The sequence below is a fragment of the Cetorhinus maximus genome, chromosome 1, assembly GCF_964194155.1.
Source record: "Cetorhinus maximus chromosome 1, sCetMax3.hap1.1, whole genome shotgun sequence".
Classification (NCBI taxonomy): Eukaryota; Metazoa; Chordata; class Chondrichthyes; order Lamniformes; family Cetorhinidae; genus Cetorhinus; species Cetorhinus maximus.
In genome coordinates this window covers 191301354-191318872 of record NC_135879.1, presented here as the reverse complement: position 1 = coordinate 191318872, position 17519 = coordinate 191301354, and the positions used below count along the sequence as shown (strand labels likewise).

Here is a 17519-nt window from a genome sequence, read left to right as displayed (position 1 = left end):
CGAGATGGCTTTCTAGAACAGTATGTTGTAGAACCAACTAGAAAACGGGCTATTTTAGATCTAGAGAAAGGACTAACAAATAATCTTGTGGTAAAGGAGCTTTAGGGACGAGTGATCGTAATATGTTGGAACCTTACGTAACATTTGAAAGTAATGTAGTTCAATCTGAAACTAGGGTCTTAAATCTAAACAAAGGAGGCTATGGAGGTATAAGGGGAAAGTTAGCTATGGTAAATTGGGAAACTACATTAAAAGGTATGATGGTAGACAGGAAATGACTAGCGTTTAGAGATTTAATACATAGTTTACAACAAGTTTACACTCTGTTAAGGCACAAAAACCCAGCAGGAAAAATGATCCAACCATAGCTACCAAGAGACTTTAGCGATTGTATTAGATCAAAGGAAGAGGCTTATAAATTTGCCAAAAAATAGTAAATCTGAGGATTAGGTTCATTTTAGATTTCAGCAAGGGAGGGCCAAGAAACCATTTAAAAAAGAGAAAATAGAATATGAAAGTAATCTAGCGAGAAACAGACTGTATGTAAAAATGTATGTAAAAAGGAAAAGACTGGCAGAGACAAATGTGGGCCCATTAAAGGCAGAGACAGAGAATTGAGGAAAATTAGTATTACTAAAACAATAATTCTGGAGAAATTAATGGGACTGAAAGCTGATAAATCACTGAGCCTAATGATCTTCATCCCAGTGTGTTGAATGAGGTGGCTATAGAGATAGTGGATGCATTGGTGGTCATCTTCCAAAATTCTATAGATTCTGGAGTGGTTCCTGCAGATTGGAAGGTAGCAAATGTAACCCCACTCTTTAAGAAAGGAGGGAGAGAGAAAACGAGGAACTAGGGACTTGTTAGCCTGACATTAGTAATGGGGAAAATGCTAGAATCTGTTATAAAGGATGTGATAGCTGGATACTGAGAAATAAATGGTCGGATTTGGCAGAGTCAACATGGATGTGTGAAACACAAATTGTAGAATAAAGGGTTAACATCAGGAACACATGATGCTGATGTAGTGATGATGTAACATCACATGATGGAATAACAGAGATCTGGAGGGAGCAGAAGTTCCAACTTCGTGCAGAGGTCCTAATATGTATATATAGTAGTTGTAAATAAAGAATAATGGTTTTAACAAACTATAGTCTCGAGCAGCATACTTCGGGAGAATAGAAAAGCCCCAAAGAACCCCTAGGCTCAGAACACATGAAGAAACACAGAGGCAAGCGAGTAAAAGACCCAGAAAAAAATCAACAAGCATCTACACACCTGGCAAGTGAATAGATCCTTGAAAGAAGGAAGAAAGCAATAGATTCAAAATTCACCAAAAGGTCGGAGCATCACAGGCACAGCAGATGCAAGCCGAGACACAGACCCGGAGTCCAGGCAGCAGTAAGTACAGACCCGAAGCAACAAGCAGCACCAGTGAAGCAGCAACAATTTCAGGGCTGAAGTGTGCCAACCTCTATCTTGAAATGTCATTGATGTGGTGGGAACAAGCTGCAAAAGCAAGAAGAATGTCCAGCAGGGGTAGCAGAGTGCCACAACTGTGGAAAAGTAGGCCGCTTCAAAACTGCTTAAAACCTGTAAGCAGAGGGAGAAAATTGTAAATCAAAGCCACATATGAGAAGTGGAAGAACCACAAACAAAGGGAGTAACCTTAATAATAAATACTGGAGTGTTAAACTCGAAGTGGATGGCACTCCACAGAGGTAAACTAGAAACAGCAGCAGGTGTTTCTGTTTTATCAGATGAAGTAAAATGGCTCAAGTAGATTAAATTGTAATCCTCACTATCAAAATGCAGGGTCCTTGTGGGACTACAATGAAAGCCAAACGCCAATTCGTGGCAAAGTTGAAGTACAAAGATAGAGAAATATTTGAAGCTCTCTCTGTCGTACAATATCAAGAACGCACTCTACTAATCAGAAACGAATGCTTAAAATTGAAACTAATCTATCAAGTGGAATGTTGCTGATGAGCATGACAGCAGTGAATTTCCAAAATTATTTACAGACCTAATGAAACTACAGACCGAGTGCCACATCACCCTACAAGCTGGTGTTAAACCAATCTTCCTCTTTATAACGAGGAAAGTCCCTCACCCAATCTTGTGCTTGAATTTTTCGGATGGCCGGGGCTCCCCTCCCACCATCCGAAGAGTTGACGGGGAACATAACCCCACTGGCTCCGACTGCCCTGCAGCCAATTTACGCTCCAATGAGCGTTGAATGGCTGCAGCCAGACTTCCACCTCTTACTCGGGAGAACCAAAGAACCATAGAACAGTTACAGCACAGAAAGAGGTCATTCAGCCCATCGTGTCTGCGCCGGCCGAAAAGGAAAATTTAAAAAACTAGCTGTCCATTTTAATCCCACCTTCCAGAACCTGGTCCGTAGCTTTGCAGGTTACAGCATTTTAGGTGCAGATCCAGGTGCCTTTTAAATGAGTTCAGGGTTTCTGCCTCCACCACCAAACTAGGCAGTAAATTTCAAACACCCACCACCCTCTGGGTGAAGAGGTTTTTCCTCATGTCCCATCTAATCCTTCCATCAATCACCTTAAATCTGTACCCCCTGGTAATTGACCTCTCCGCTAGGGGAAACGGGGCATCCGTGTCTACTCTACTAGGCCACTCGTAACCTTGTACACCTCAATCAGATCACTCCTCAGCCTCCTCAGTTCCAAGGAAAACAACCCCAGTCTATCCAATCTTTCCTCAAAGCACAATTTTCAAGCCCTGGCAACAAGATTCTTGTAAATCTCCTCTGCACTCTCTCTAGAGCAATTATGTCCTTCATGTAATGTGGCATCCAGAACTGTGCACAAAATTCCAGCTGTGGCCTAATCAGCGTTTTGTACAGTTCCATCATTATATCCCTGCTTTTGCATTCTATATCTCGTTCAATAAAGGAAAGCATTCCATATGCTTTCTTTACCACCTTATCCACCTGTCCTGCCACCTTCAGGGACCTGTGGATATGCACTCCAAGGTCCGTCACTTCCTCTGCCCCTCCTAATATCCTCCCACTTATTGTGTATGCCCTGGCTTTGTTTGCCCTCCCCAAATGCACTACCTCACAGTTCTCTGGATTGATTTCCATCTGTCACTTTTCCACCCACTCAACTAAACTATTGATACCATTCTGGAGACAACAGTCTATTCTTTTCATTGTCAACTACATGGTCAATTTTTGGGTCATCTACAAATTTCCCATCATGCCACCACATCTAAGTCCAAATCCTTAATATATACAACAAACAGCAAGGAACCCAGCACTGAACCCTGCAGAATGCCACTGGAAACTGCTTTCCACTCATGAAAACAGCCATCAACTATTAGGAACATAGGAACAAGACAGGGCCATTCAGCCGGTCGAGCTTGCTCCACAATTCAACACAATCATGGTTGATTGAACACTTCAATGCCTTTTACCCACACTGTCCCCTTAACCCTTAATGTTATTGTTAATCAGAAATCTATCAATCTCTACCTTAAATATACTCAATGACTAAGCTTCCAAAGCCCTATACAGTGCAGAATTCCAAAGATTCACAACCCTCTGAGTAAAGAAATTTCTCCCCACCTCAGTCTGAAATGGCTTCCCCCTTATTTTGAAATTGTGTCCCCTGGTTCTAGACTCCCCAGCCAGGGGAAACATCTTCCCTGCTCCTACCCTGTCTACTCCTTTAAGTGTTTTATAGGTTTCAATGAGATCACCTCTCATTGTTCAAAATTCTAGAGAATACAGGCCCAGTTTCCCCAATCTCTCTTCATAAGACAGTCCCACCATCCTCAGAACAAGTCTGGTGAACCTTCGTTGCACTCCCTCTATAGCAATATTACCCTTACTGAGGTAAGGGGACCAAAACTGCACACAGTACTCCAGGTGCAGTTTGACCAAGCTTCTATACAATTGACGCAAGACTTCACTACTCCTGTTTACCCTTTGTTTCCTGTCGCTGAGCCACTTTTGGATCCAACTTGCCACCTTCCCCTGTATCCCATAGGCTTTTACTATTCTGACCGGTCTGCAATGTGGGAACTTGTCAAATGCCTTGCTAAAATCCATGTAGACAACATACACTACACTACTCTCATCTATCCTCTCTGGTACTTCCTGAAAAAATTCAATTAAATTAGTAGACACAACCTTCCCCTAACAAAACCATGCTGACAATCCCTGAATAATCCGTTCCTTTCTAAGTGACGGTTTATCCTGCCTCTCAGAATTGATTCTAATCATTTGCTCACCACTGAAGTCAGACTGGCTGGCCTATAATTATTTGGTCTATCCCCCTTTTTAAATAATGGTACAACGTTCGCAGACCTCTAATCCTCTGGGACCGCACCTGTATCTAGTGAGGATTGGAAAATGATCCTCAGAACATCCGCTATTTCCCCCCTGGCTTCCTTCAACAGCCTGGGTTACAATCCATCTGGCCCTGGTGACTTATCCACCTTCAAGAATGTCAGTCCCTCCCTCTCTCACTACTTATTGTATCTAATATTTCACACTCCTCCTCTTTAACTAGAATATCTGTTTCATCCCTCTCATTAGTGAAGACAGAGACAACGTACTCATTGAGAACCATGCCCACATCTTCTGCATCGGAGCACAAGTTATCATATACATCTCTGATCAGCCCTATTCTTTCCTTAGTTATTCTCTTGCTCTTTATGTACTGGTAAAACATCTTTGGATTTTCTTTGATTTTACCAACCAATATTTTTTCATATCCTCTCTTTGCTTTCCTAATTTCCTTTTTACTTCTATACTCCTCTAGACTTTCTACAGTATTAAGCTTTTGTGACTGTCATAAGCTTTCTTCTTCTGCTTTATCTTACCTTGTATACTTCGAGATAACCAAGGGGCTCTAGATTTGGCAGTACCACCCTTTTTCTTTGTAGGGACATGTATACACTGTGCCCATAGAATCTCGCTTTTGAATGCCTCCCACTGAAATGTCACTGCTCTCCCTTCAAGTAGCTGTCACCAGTCCACTTTCACCAGATCACCTCTCAGTTTCGTAAGATATGTTTTTCCCCAATTTAGAACTTTTGCTCCTGTTCTATCTTTATCCTTTTCCATAATTATATTAAATCTACTGTATTATGGTAACTATCTCCAAAATGGTCACCCACTGCTACTTCATCCTGCCTTAGAGAGCTGCCGGCTGCTCTCCAGTCCCTGCAGCGACAGTGGACAGAAGAGGAACTACACCAACCTGCCTGAGCCTAAGTGCTGGAGCCGGAGGGCAAGGGGTCCCAGAATGGGGAGGGTAGAGAAGGCCTGGGGGGTTGTGAGGGAGGCAATCGTGGTCTCTGGGGGAAGCCAAAGGGAGGTCCAGAGGCCACTGAGCCTTAAGGTGAGGGAGCCCCAACTCAGAAGGGGGCTTCTGACGGAAGTGGTCCCCCACCCACCTCCTGCCGAGATCTAACTGATACTTTCCAGCCTTCAATGTTCCGTGAGTCTAAAAATTGAGACTGGGCAGGAAAAGGCCCTTAAGTGATCATTAATTGGCCGCTTAAGGGCCTCAACGTAAACTCACTGTGTGGTCAGGGTGGGAGGGAACCCAGAGGGAATCCCGTCCCTGCAATTTCACACTCCCCGCCAGCCTAAAAACCTGCTGGCAGGGAGCATAAAATACAGGTCTTGGACAAAGTTATGGGGGAAATTGAGAAGATGCAATAACAAGGAATTATTTCACTGGTTATGCCAACAAAATGGTGTACAGGAATAGTCACGGTCCCAAAGCCAAATGGCTCTACAAGAATCTACATGAACTTAACTCAACAAAACAAATCAGCGGAACATGAGATTCACCCGACGACCTCAGTGGATAAGAGTCTTGCCATACTAACTAAGAGTACTCTATTCACCAAATTGGATGCAAACAGTGGATTTTGGCAGCTGCCTCTGAACAAAGAATCTAGATTGCTGACCACATTTATAATGCCATTCGGTCATTATTGTTTCAATAGATTATCACTAGGAATTGTGCCCGCTCCAGAAATTTTCCAGAGAACAATGTCTCAAACCCAAAAGGGCATGGAAGGAGAAATATGTCATATGGATGACATACTTGTACATGAGTGAAGAGCATAACCACAGAGTCAGGGCAGTTCTGAAAGTCTTACAGGGTGCAGGCTTAACATTGAATGAAAAATGTGAGTTTGCCAAACCTATGATCAAATTTCAAGGTCACATAGTACATGTCACTGGAAACAGAGTTGATCCATATAAAACAAATGTAATCATAGAATTCCCACATCTCAGGAACATAACTGACCTTCAAAGATTCCTCAGGGTGGTTAAACAGGTGGGCAGGTTCCCACCAAATTTGGCAGAGGTCAATGAGCCTTTGAGATAGCTGTTGAGACAGGGTCAACAGTGGTGTCAGAACGTTGGCCAGCAAAATTCTTTTGAAAAGTTTAAACAACTTTTAATCTCCTCTGAAATTCTGGCATATTACAACCCCAAGTTAGCAATCATTGTAGCAGCAAATGCATCACCAAGTCGGGGACAGTATTATTTCGAGTAGAGAGAAGGTAAATGTAGACCAGTTTGCTACGCCTCAAGGTCATTACCAGAAACAGAACAAAGGTATGCCACAATTGAAAAGGAAGCACTGGCAGCTTCATGAGCATGCAAGAAATTCTCAAAACTATGTGATGGGACTGCAGTTCAAAATTGAAACATAAGAACACAAGAAATAGGAGTAGACCATATGGCCCACCGAGCATACTCCACCATTCAATGAGATCACAGCTGATCTTGGGCTTCAATTCCATTTTCCCACCCACTCCCCATATCCCTTAATTCCGAGAGACGAAAAATCTGACTATCCCAGCCTTAAGTATATTCAACGATGGAACATCCACAACCCTCTGCGGCAGGAAATTCCAAAGATTCATAACCCTTTGAATGAAGTAATTTCTACTCAACTTATTCTTAAATGATCAGCCCCTTATCCTGAGACTGTGCCCATGTTTTAGACTCCCTGACCAGCGGAAATAATCTCTCAGCGTCTACCCTATCAAGCTCCTTCAGGATTTTGTAGGTTTCAATGAGATCACCTCTCATTCTGCCTAAACTCTAGAGAATATAAGGCCAATATACTTAACATCTTATCAGAAGGCAAGCCCCATCCCAGGGATCTATTTAGTGAACCATTGCTGTACTGCCTCCAATGCAAGTGTATCCTTTCTCAAATGTGGACACCAAAACTGCACAGAGTATTCCAGATGTGGTCTCAACAAAACCCTGTACAAATATAGTAAGGCTTCTTTATTCTTGTACCACAATTTCCTTGCAATAAAAACCAAAATGCAATTTGCCTTCCTAATTACTTGCTGCACCTAACTACTAACTTTCTACATTCCTTGTATGAGCACAACCAAGTCTCCTTGAACAACAACACTTACAAGTTTCACACCCTTTAAAAAATATATTATTTTCTATTCTTATGACCAAAGTGAATAACTTCACATTTCCCTACACTATACTCCTTCTGCCATCTTATTGCCCACTCACATAACCTGTCTATCCCTCTTTGCAGCCACCCATGTCCTCCATGGGTATGATCTAATTGTCATTACAGAAACGTAGCTACAGGGTAACCAAGATTAGAAACTGAATATTCAAGGATCTTTGATATTTAGGAAGGGCAGGCAAAAAGGAAAAGGAGGTGGTGTTGCGCTAATAAGGGATGGGCTCAGTACCGTAGTAAGGGGGGGGTCTCAGATCAAAAGAACAAAATGTGGTATCTCTTTAGATGGAGCTAAGAAACAGTAAGGGACTACATACATTGTTAGTTGTTGTTTATAGGCCACCAAAAAGTAGTGGTAGTTTGGGACATAGTAATCAGGAGATTAGAGAAGCATGTAGCATTGGTAATAAAGTAATCATGGGTGACTTCAAATCTGTAGATAGACTAGGTAAACCTAATGAGCACTAATGCTATGGAGGACAAGTTTCTGGAGTGTGTTAGGGATGGTTTTCTAGAGCAGCATGTTGAGGAACCGACTAGAGAACAGGCTATTTTAGATCTAGTATTATGTAATGACAAAGATTTAATTAATAATTTGTTGTAAAAGAACATTTAGGGATGAGTGACCGTAATATGATAGGATTTTACATTATGGTTGAAAGTGAGGTAGTTCAATCTGAAGCCTGGGTGTTAAATTTGAACAAAGGAAATTATGAAGGTATGAGGAACAAATTGGCTGAGGTGGATTGGGAAAATACATTAAAAGGTATGATGGTGCAGAGGCAATGGATAATTTTTAACTAATTACTACATAGTTTACAGCAACTATACATTCCTTCAAGGTACAGAAACCCAAAAAGAAACATCAGTCAACAATGGCTAACAAAGGAAGTTAAGGATTGTATAAGATTAAGAGAAAAGGCCTATAAAGTTGCCAAGAATAGGAGCAAACCTGATGATTGGGAGCATTTTAGGATACAGCAAAGGAGGACCAAGAAACTGATAAAGAAATAGAGAATATAATGAATGTAAACTAGCAAAAAACATAAAAATGGACTGTAAAAGCTTCTACGGGTATGTAAAAAGGAAACGTCTGGCTAAGACAGATGTGGGTCCAGTACAGGCAGAGTCAGGACAATTTATAACGGGGAAAAGAGAAATGGCAGAGAAGCTAAATGATTACTTTGTGTCTGTTTTCACTGAGGAAGATACAAGAAATCTCCCAGAATTAGAGGTTCAAGGGGCTAGGGAGAATGAGAAATTGAAGTAAATTAGTATTGGTAAGAATGTTGTATTGGAGAAATTAATGGGACTGAAGGTTGATAAGTCCCCAGGACCTGATATTCTATCTCTCAGAGTGTTGAAAAAGATAGCTCTAAAGATAATAAATGCATTGGTAATCAACTTCCAAAATTCTAGAGATTCTGGAATGGTTCCTGCAGATTGGAAGGTAGCAAATGTCACCCACTATTTCAGAAGGGAGAGAGAGAGAAAACGGGGAACTACAGACCTGTTAGTAGGGAAAATGCCAGAATCTATTATAACGAATGTACTAAATGGATACTTGGATAATCATGATCCGATTGGGCAAAATCAAAGATACAAAGATACAAAGAAAAGTACAGTACAGGAACGGGCCCTTCGGCCCTCCAAGCCTTTACCGATCATATTGCCCGTCAAACTAAAACATTTTGCACTTCCGGGGTCCGTATCCCTCTATTCCCATCCTATTCATGTATTTGTCAAGCTGCCTCTTAAACACCACTATCGTACCTGCTTCCACCACCTCCTCTGGCAGCCAATGATTTGGATGTGGGGACCAAATGTAATGTTTCCAAGTTCGGGAATGACACACAGCTAGGTGGAAATGTGTGCTGTGAGAAAGGTGTAAAGCAGCTCCAAGAGAATTTGGACAGACTTATTGAGAGGGCAAGAACATGGCAGATGGGATATAATGTGGAAAAATGTGAGGTTATCCACTTTCATAGGAGGAACAGAGGTGCAGGGTATTTCTTAAATGGTAAGAGATTAGAAAGTGTAGATGTACAAAGGGTCAATAAGTCACTGAAAGCTAACATGCAGGTGCAGCAAGCAATGGTATGTTAGCCTTCATTCCAAGAGGATTCGAGTACAGGAGTAGCGAAGTCTTGCTTCAGTTGTATAGAACCTTAGTTAGACTGCAACTGGAGTACTGTGTGCATTTTCAGTCCTCTTACCTTAGGAAGGATATTATTACCATAGAGGGAGTGCAATGAAAGTTCATCAGACTTGTTCCTGGGACGGCGGGACTGTCCTGTGAAGAGAGGTTGGAGAAACTGGGCCTGCATTGTCTAGAGTTTTGAAGAATGAGAGGTGATCTCATTGAAACCTACAAAATACTTAAAGGGATAGACAGGGTAGATGCAGGTTTCTCTGGTTGGAGAGTCTAGAACCAGGGGACACAATTTCAAAATACTTAGGACTGGTATAAGGAGAATCTTTTTTATGCAGAGGTTTGTGAATCCTTGCAATTCTCTAGCCCAGAGGGCTTTGGAAGCTCAGTCTTTTGTGTATGTTTAAAGCAGTGATTAACATATTTCTAAAAGCAATGACAAAGGGATATGGGGATAGTGTGGGGAAAAGGCATTGAAGTAGATGATCGGCCGTGCTCATACTGAATGGCAGAGCAGGCTCGACAGGCTGAATGGCCTACTCCTGCTCCTTGTTTGTATGACGAGTGTCTCCAGGTAAGAGAATATTGTCTGGAAGGATGGCCAGACTATATCCCCAGTTATCCAGTACTACACCAATACTTTGAACAGTGCAAGCACCTCAGAGTCATTGACAACTTACTAGTCTTCAGTGAGAGAACAGTCATATCATCGACAGCACTTCAGCTTGATATTCTTCAAAAACTTCACCAGTCACTTAAGGATAGCAAAATGTCACATGAGAGCCCAACAGTCAGTCTGGTGGCCAGGCATTACTCTTTCTATAGAAGAAATTATTCTAATTGTCTTATGTGTGCAGTAAATATCTAACAGCAAAAAGAACCACTATTACATCTACAAGCCGTGGGAGTGCCTGGGAATGGACTTATTTGATTTTAAGGGCAAAACATTCCTTATTGTCACTGATTACTCCTCAAGGTGGATTAAAGTAAACAGATTGCAAAGCATCATGGTGGAAGCAGTTATTCAATCTCTGAAGGTAACTTATGCAACACATGTCATTCCGGGCATTGTGTCAGATGATAGTCCGCAATTTACTAATGAGTTATTCCAAAATTTTGAAAAGGGATAGGGTTTTGTTCAAGTAACTAGTTTGTCTCAATATCCTCGGGCCAATGAGAAGCTTGAGAGGGGTGTAAGATTTGCTGAAGAAGAATGAAGACTTTAATTGCTGAGTTAACGAACCTCACCACTACAAAATGGTTTCTCACCATCTGAGTTATTTATGAGGACATTAAGAACACAACTTCCATCTCTGACATGTGAAACTTAAGCCCAATACCACCTCGAACAACAGCATGCGGAAGAACAGAGAAACAAACAGGCTCGTACCTTTAACCATAGGCTTAGAGCACGCGAGTTATCAGTGCTGAAGCCTAAGGGTGGAGGTAGGTATGAGATCAACAGAGAGAAGGCACAATAATCAAAAGAACTCGACAATTGAGCTCATACAGGTTTGACACAGACTAGGGTACCATAAGAAGAAATTGCAGTGCCTTAATATCCTTGAAAAGAAAGCAAATAGAAACCTGGGCTTACAACTCAGATCCTGAAAATAAAACAGTCAGTCAAAGCTCTAACGCCACCCAGGAGAAAAACAACCACACCGAAAAAAGGGAGAGTATGGAATATTCTTGACCTCTTGACTTGCACAGGGAGCACTGAGCACTGGGAATGCCTTAATTGGCTGCCGAGCACCCCCACCAAGGGCAAAATTCTGCCCATGGATTTTAAGGGTCGGATAAAACAGTTCAATAGCACCAATTCTGGAGTATATGATTCTATTGATTTTGATTGATGGCTTCCAAATTCCTTTCAGTGCTTGTTGATGACACAAGGTGGTCTTCCAGCACTTTCAGTATTTAGTTCACTGGTTGAGCACTTGCCTTTCAATGTCTCCAACAGTGATTTTACCCTTTGCCTCTTGACAGGGCTTTTCAGAAAGAGAGCAGGTTATAGAGATATGAGGAGGAAAAGCCATTATTGTGGAATTACTGGAATCTTCCAGAAAGAGGTTTTAGGTCTTGTTCCTTTCAGGCCAGGAGCTATTCAGCTGCCCTGCTCTCACACAAAACCTGGTCGCCTGGTCAGAAGCCAATTAAAACATTGTTGCCAGGCAGCTCCCTTGATCCAGGACTCCTTTTTGGCACCATCCTGTCTTTCGTGGCACACTCTGTTCCAGGACTGCAACATGGTATATATCTCTCATCCTCTTCCAGTGAACATGTCTTTCAAACTGCAGCCATTGTAATTCTAATCCACAGTCCAACAGAAAATAAAAAGATATGTTCCTTAAATTTGCCATAGAGAGAATGCAACAAAGGTTCACCAGACTGATTCCTGGGATGGCGGTTTGTCCTATGACGAGAGACTGAGGAGACTGGGCCTATATTCTCTGCAGTTTAGAAGAATTGGAGGTGACCTCATTGAAACGTACAAAATTCTTACAGGGCTCCATCATAAAGGTCAAAAATAGGGATTTTCTCTGATGATTGCACAATGTTCAATGCCATTCATGGCTCCTCAGATACTGAAGCAGTCCATGTCCATATGCAGCAAGATCTGGACAACATTCAGGCTTAGGCTGATAAGTGGCAAGTAACATTCAGGCCACACAAGTGCCAGGCAATGACCATCTCAAACAAGAGAGAATCCAAACATCTCCCCTTGACATTCAATGGCATTATCATCACTGAATCCCTCACAATCAGCTTCCTGGGGGTTACCATTGACCAGAAACTGAAATGGACTAGCCACATGAATACTGCAGCTACAAGTGCAGGTCAGAGGCTGCGGATTCTGCAGAAAGTAACTCACCTCCTGACACCCTATAGCCTGACAACCTTCTACAAGGCACAAGTCAGGAGTGCGATGGAATATTCTCCACTTGCCTGGATGACTGCAGCTCCAACATCACTCAAGAAGCTCGACACCATCTAGGATAAAGTAGCTCGTTTGGCTGACACCCCATCTACCACCTTCAACATTCACTCCCTCTACCACTTACGCACAGTTGCAGCAGTGTGTACCGTCTCCCAAGGTGCACTGCAGCAACTCACATAGGCTCCTTTGACAGCACTTTCCAAACCCACAAGCTCCACCACCTAGAAGGACAAGGGTGCACGGGAACACCACCACCTACAAGTTCCTCTCCAAGCCACACACCATCCTGACTTAGAACTATATCGCCATTCCTTCACTGTGTCTCAGTCAAAATGCTGGAACTCCCTTTCTAACAGCACTGTGGGTGTACCTACAACACATGAACTGAGGTAGCTCAAGAGGTGGCTCACCACCACCTTCTCAAAGGCAATAAATGCAGGCCTAACGGATGATGTCCACATCCCTTGAAAGAATAAAAAAAGATGCTGGTAGGATCTTTCCCCTGTCTGGGGGTTCTAGAATCAGGAACACAGTCTCAGAATGAGAGGTAGGCCATTTAGGACTGAGATGAGGAGGAATTTCTTCACTCAGGAGTTGATGAATCTTTGGAACTCTCTACCCCAGAAGGCTTGGAGGCTCAGTCAATCTGTATGTTCAAGACAGAGATCGATAGATTTCTAGATATTAAAGATATCAAGGGATATTGGGATAGTGCAGGAAAATGGCATTGAGGTAGTTCAGTCATGATCCAGTTGAACAGCAGAGCAGGCTTGAGTAGCCGAATGGCCTACTCGCCATCATATTTCCTATGCTGTTGCTTCTTTTTCCAGTCATCTTCCACCAATAGCAACAGTTTCTCCTTATCTACTCTGTCTAGACCCCTCACCTCCATTAAACCTCCCTCTTCTCTTACCCAAGAAGAACAACCCCAGCTTCTTCAATCTACACACATAATTGAAGTTCTTCATCCCTGGGACCATTCTCATGAATCTTTTCTGCATCTTCTCTAAAGCCTTCACATTCTTCCTGAAGTGTGGTGCCCTGAACTGGACACAATGCTCCAGTTAAGGCCAAACCAACATTTTACACAGGTTTATCATAACTTGGATAAAATCCATCACATTTCTACCTCTCTTCAGCTCTGAAGAAGGATCATATGGACTCAAAACGTTAACTCTGCTTCTCTCTCCACAGATGCTGCCAGATCTGCTGATCTTTTCTAGCATTTTCTGTTTTTATTCATCATAACTTTCTTGCTTTTGTGCACTGTACCCTATTCATAAAGTCCAGGATCCTATATGCTTTATTAACCACTTTCTCAACCTGCCCTACCACCTTCAATGATTTATCCACATCTACCCCCAGGTCTCTCTGCTCCTTCATCCCCTTTAGAATTGTATCCTTTATCTTCTATTGCCTCTTCTTGTTCTTCCTACCAAAATCAATCACTTCAGGCTTCTCTGCATTAAATTTCATCTGCCACTTGTCTGCTCATCCCACCAGCCTATGTCCTCTTGAACTTTACCACTATCCTCCTCACAGTTCACAATATTTCCATTGTGTCATCCACAAATTTTGAAATTGTGCCCTCTACATCTAAGTCTGGGTTATTAATATATATCAAGAAAAGCAGGGATGCTAATACTAACCCCTATGGAACCCTGCCATCAACCTTCCTGCAGTCTGAAAAGCAACTGTTCACCACTACTGACTGTTTCTTGCCATTCAGCCAATTTCATACCCATGTTGCTACAGTTCCTTTTATTCCATGGGCTCTAACTTCGCTGACAAGCCTGTTATGTGGTACTTTAATCAAATGCCTTTTAAGTCCATGCACACCACATCAACCGCATCACCCACATCTATCCTCTCTGTTGTCTCAACAAATATTTTCCCTTAAATTCATGCTGGCTTTCCTTAATTAATCCGCATTTGCCTAAATGACTGTTAACTTTGTACCGAATTATCATTTCTAAAAATTTTCCCACTGCCAAGGTTAAACTAACTGGCCTGTAGTTGCTGGGCTAATCCTTATACCCCTTTTTGAACAATGGTGTAACTTTTGCAATTCTCCAGTCCTCTGGGACCACCCCAGTCTCTCAAGAGGATTGGAAGATTATGGCCAGTGCCTCTGCAATTCCCACCCTTACCTCCCTCAGTGCCCTTAGTGTATCACACCCAATTCTGGTGACTTATCAACTTTAAGTACAGTCAGCCAATCCAATACCTCATCTTTATCAAATTTTAGCCCAGCCAATGTTTCAACACCCTCCTCTTTCACTATGACTTGAGCAACAAATTCTTCCTTGGGTAAAGACAAATGCAAAGTGCTCATTTAGTAAAAAAGACAGATGCAAAGTACTCATTTAATATACTTGGCATATATAAACAATACCATGAATGGCAAAAAAAAATCATTTAACCTTTCTGGCCTAACTGAATTTGGTACAGGAATTCTTGTTTTGTTTGTCAGATCCTCACTGTGGGTCATTTCTTCTGCTTCAGACAGATGATACTTGAACCTATGAAAACAGATTAAAAGTTTCTTAAATACATTGATTTGATAATATCTATATATATTACTACTCTCTAAGCCGATCATGAACAGAAACTAGAATTTTTTTTTCATAGCGCCATTCCAAGTCCCTGACTCAAATCATTAATTGTGGAAATATAATTAGGAAAACCCAAACCACAATGCTGTAAGGTAGACTGGTATGAATTAATCCAATGTACATTTTGAGAAGGAGATATGAGGAACTTCAAACACTGTGATGGTTCCTTACTTTCTAAAAATTCGAAAACACAGTATTTGAAATATTTCCAACAGATAATTCAGAGTAATTTCAATAACCTCTTATCTGCAATAAGCCCTCACAAAGATAGATAGCCTATTTCAAAGCACACATAATCCATAAACCTTTGGTTACTTGAGCAAGAATGAAATGATGAAAGAGGAAAAACAGGGAAATAAACCAGAGTATTTGACAGCACAAACATTACCATACTCATCATTACATTTGTGAACCTGAGTCAAAAACCATCCATTTAATCTTACAGAACAATGCACATAATATTGTAATTTTAGGAGGCTACAATTAGTGTTTGAATCCTATTTCTGTATTTTTTTTTATGTAGAAGGGTGCCTCCAGTAACTTTCCCACCTTCATGTGTAAGTTTCTACAATGAATAACAGCAGGTACTACAGCAGGGTTCATTCCATTTATTCTAATGTCCATACACCCAAACACATACACATGCACGTACGACCGTAAAGACTCAGCAAGAAAATACCATGAAAATGCTATGGTGCTAAAAATGGATACACCAGAAGGTCTCAGATTTTTCAACCAAGTGAGAGGAGGCAGGGGATGAAGAAATTATTACAGTCAGTGTCCGGCAAAGGAAATTTTAAAAAAAGAACGGTGGCTCCAAATTATCATTACTGACTCCTGGTGGAAAGTGCATGAATTTGCATACATCGAAGGCAGGACAGATATCGTTCTGCAGTAAAATAATCCAGACAAGTGAGCTGTGGCTAACTTTAACATTCATGTATTTTTTCTTATTATTGATTTAGTATTAAGCAGTGTCTCCTGATGACATCAGTGCAGCAATGTCTTGAAGGAGTTATTGAGTCAAGGAATGTAAGGAAGTCATGTAAAGCAGTTGAAATAGAAGCATGTAATAACTATCTCTCCAAAAATAATTCAGTTCATCGTTACTTGTTTAATATACACAAAAAAATCAACTGAAAGATTAAATAAGGAAAATAATAGAATGCCCCACCACCTCCTATCTAAGCTCACACCTCATAATTCATCATGTGTAATTTTTACCAACACGACCTCATACGTAACCTTCTAAGAAAGATGAAGAACCAGAGATATAACTTCCAACAAACTTCAACATTTAACCCAGCACAGCAACTTATATAATTCATCAGGTGAATATTAAATTTATTCACAATGCTTTGTAATATTTTTGTCTGCAAAAACCCCACCGTCGATAACCCTGTCCTTGGAAACTACCGCCCCATCTCCTACCTCCCTTCTCTTAAAGTTCTTGACTGCGTTGTCGCCTCCCAATTCCATCTTACCCATAACTCCATGTTTGAATCTCTCCAATCAGGCATCCGTGCCAGCCATAGCATTGAAACGACCTTAATCAAAGTTGCAAATGATATCCTCTGGGACACTGGCTGTATTAAAATTAATATTGATTTCTAATAGTAAAATATTGAAAATTCACTTGGATACATAACAGAAATCCATAGGCTAAAAATGAAAACCAATTATGTGGGAATTTTTTCACTCAGAATTAATTGAACCACAGGATCTCTGAATTTTTGAATTTTGGCTTATTAATTAGTTTATTGTAAAGCAGCATAAATCAGGGGAGAAGTTACAAGTTATTTCAATTTGTAAAATAAAGGTATGATTTTCTGTTTTGAAAGCCAAACTAGAAGTAGCAACATTACATTTGCAACCCAATATAAAATTTGTCGTCAACCTGATCTGAATATTTAACTAAAGCCCTATTTCACCCATTCATTATGCTATTAATATGCATAAACTCTTACAGCAAAGTGTTTTGGTTACCACCCAACTGCCTTTGAAGTTCGCTGTGTCTGTCAATTACTGATAATTATTTTATAATGTTGTTAAAATCCCTGCTGAATTGCAGCTGTTCTAAATGTGTTGGCATTCAGAATTCCATGCAGGTGTGAAATTTTAACAAAAATTAAGAGCCGTTAAAACTGAAATACTGTACAAGTTGCTGCCACGTGGGATCCATTTTGTTCAAACCTATTAAAGCTGTACCGAGAAAGGGGTTCAAAACCATTGCAATCAATAGGCAACACAGTTAGATTTAATTAAAACTTTGTTTCCAATCTAATAAAGGTTAATTTCAAAGG

At 41.1% G+C, this 17519-nt stretch overlaps 1 protein-coding gene across 5 annotated transcripts in view; it reads right to left on the bottom strand.

The window, feature by feature from the left end:
* The window catches only part of kiaa1328 (KIAA1328 ortholog), a 275580-nt gene that overhangs the window by 115036 nt on the left and 143025 nt on the right, over positions 1–17519 (bottom strand). For all 5 annotated transcript variants that reach the window (XM_078551400.1, XM_078551422.1, XM_078551406.1 and 2 more), the window contains one exon: positions 15025–15123. In XM_078551400.1, the coding sequence (XP_078407526.1) occupies positions 15025–15123 (99 nt within the window). The remainder of the gene's footprint in view (positions 1–15024; positions 15124–17519) is intronic.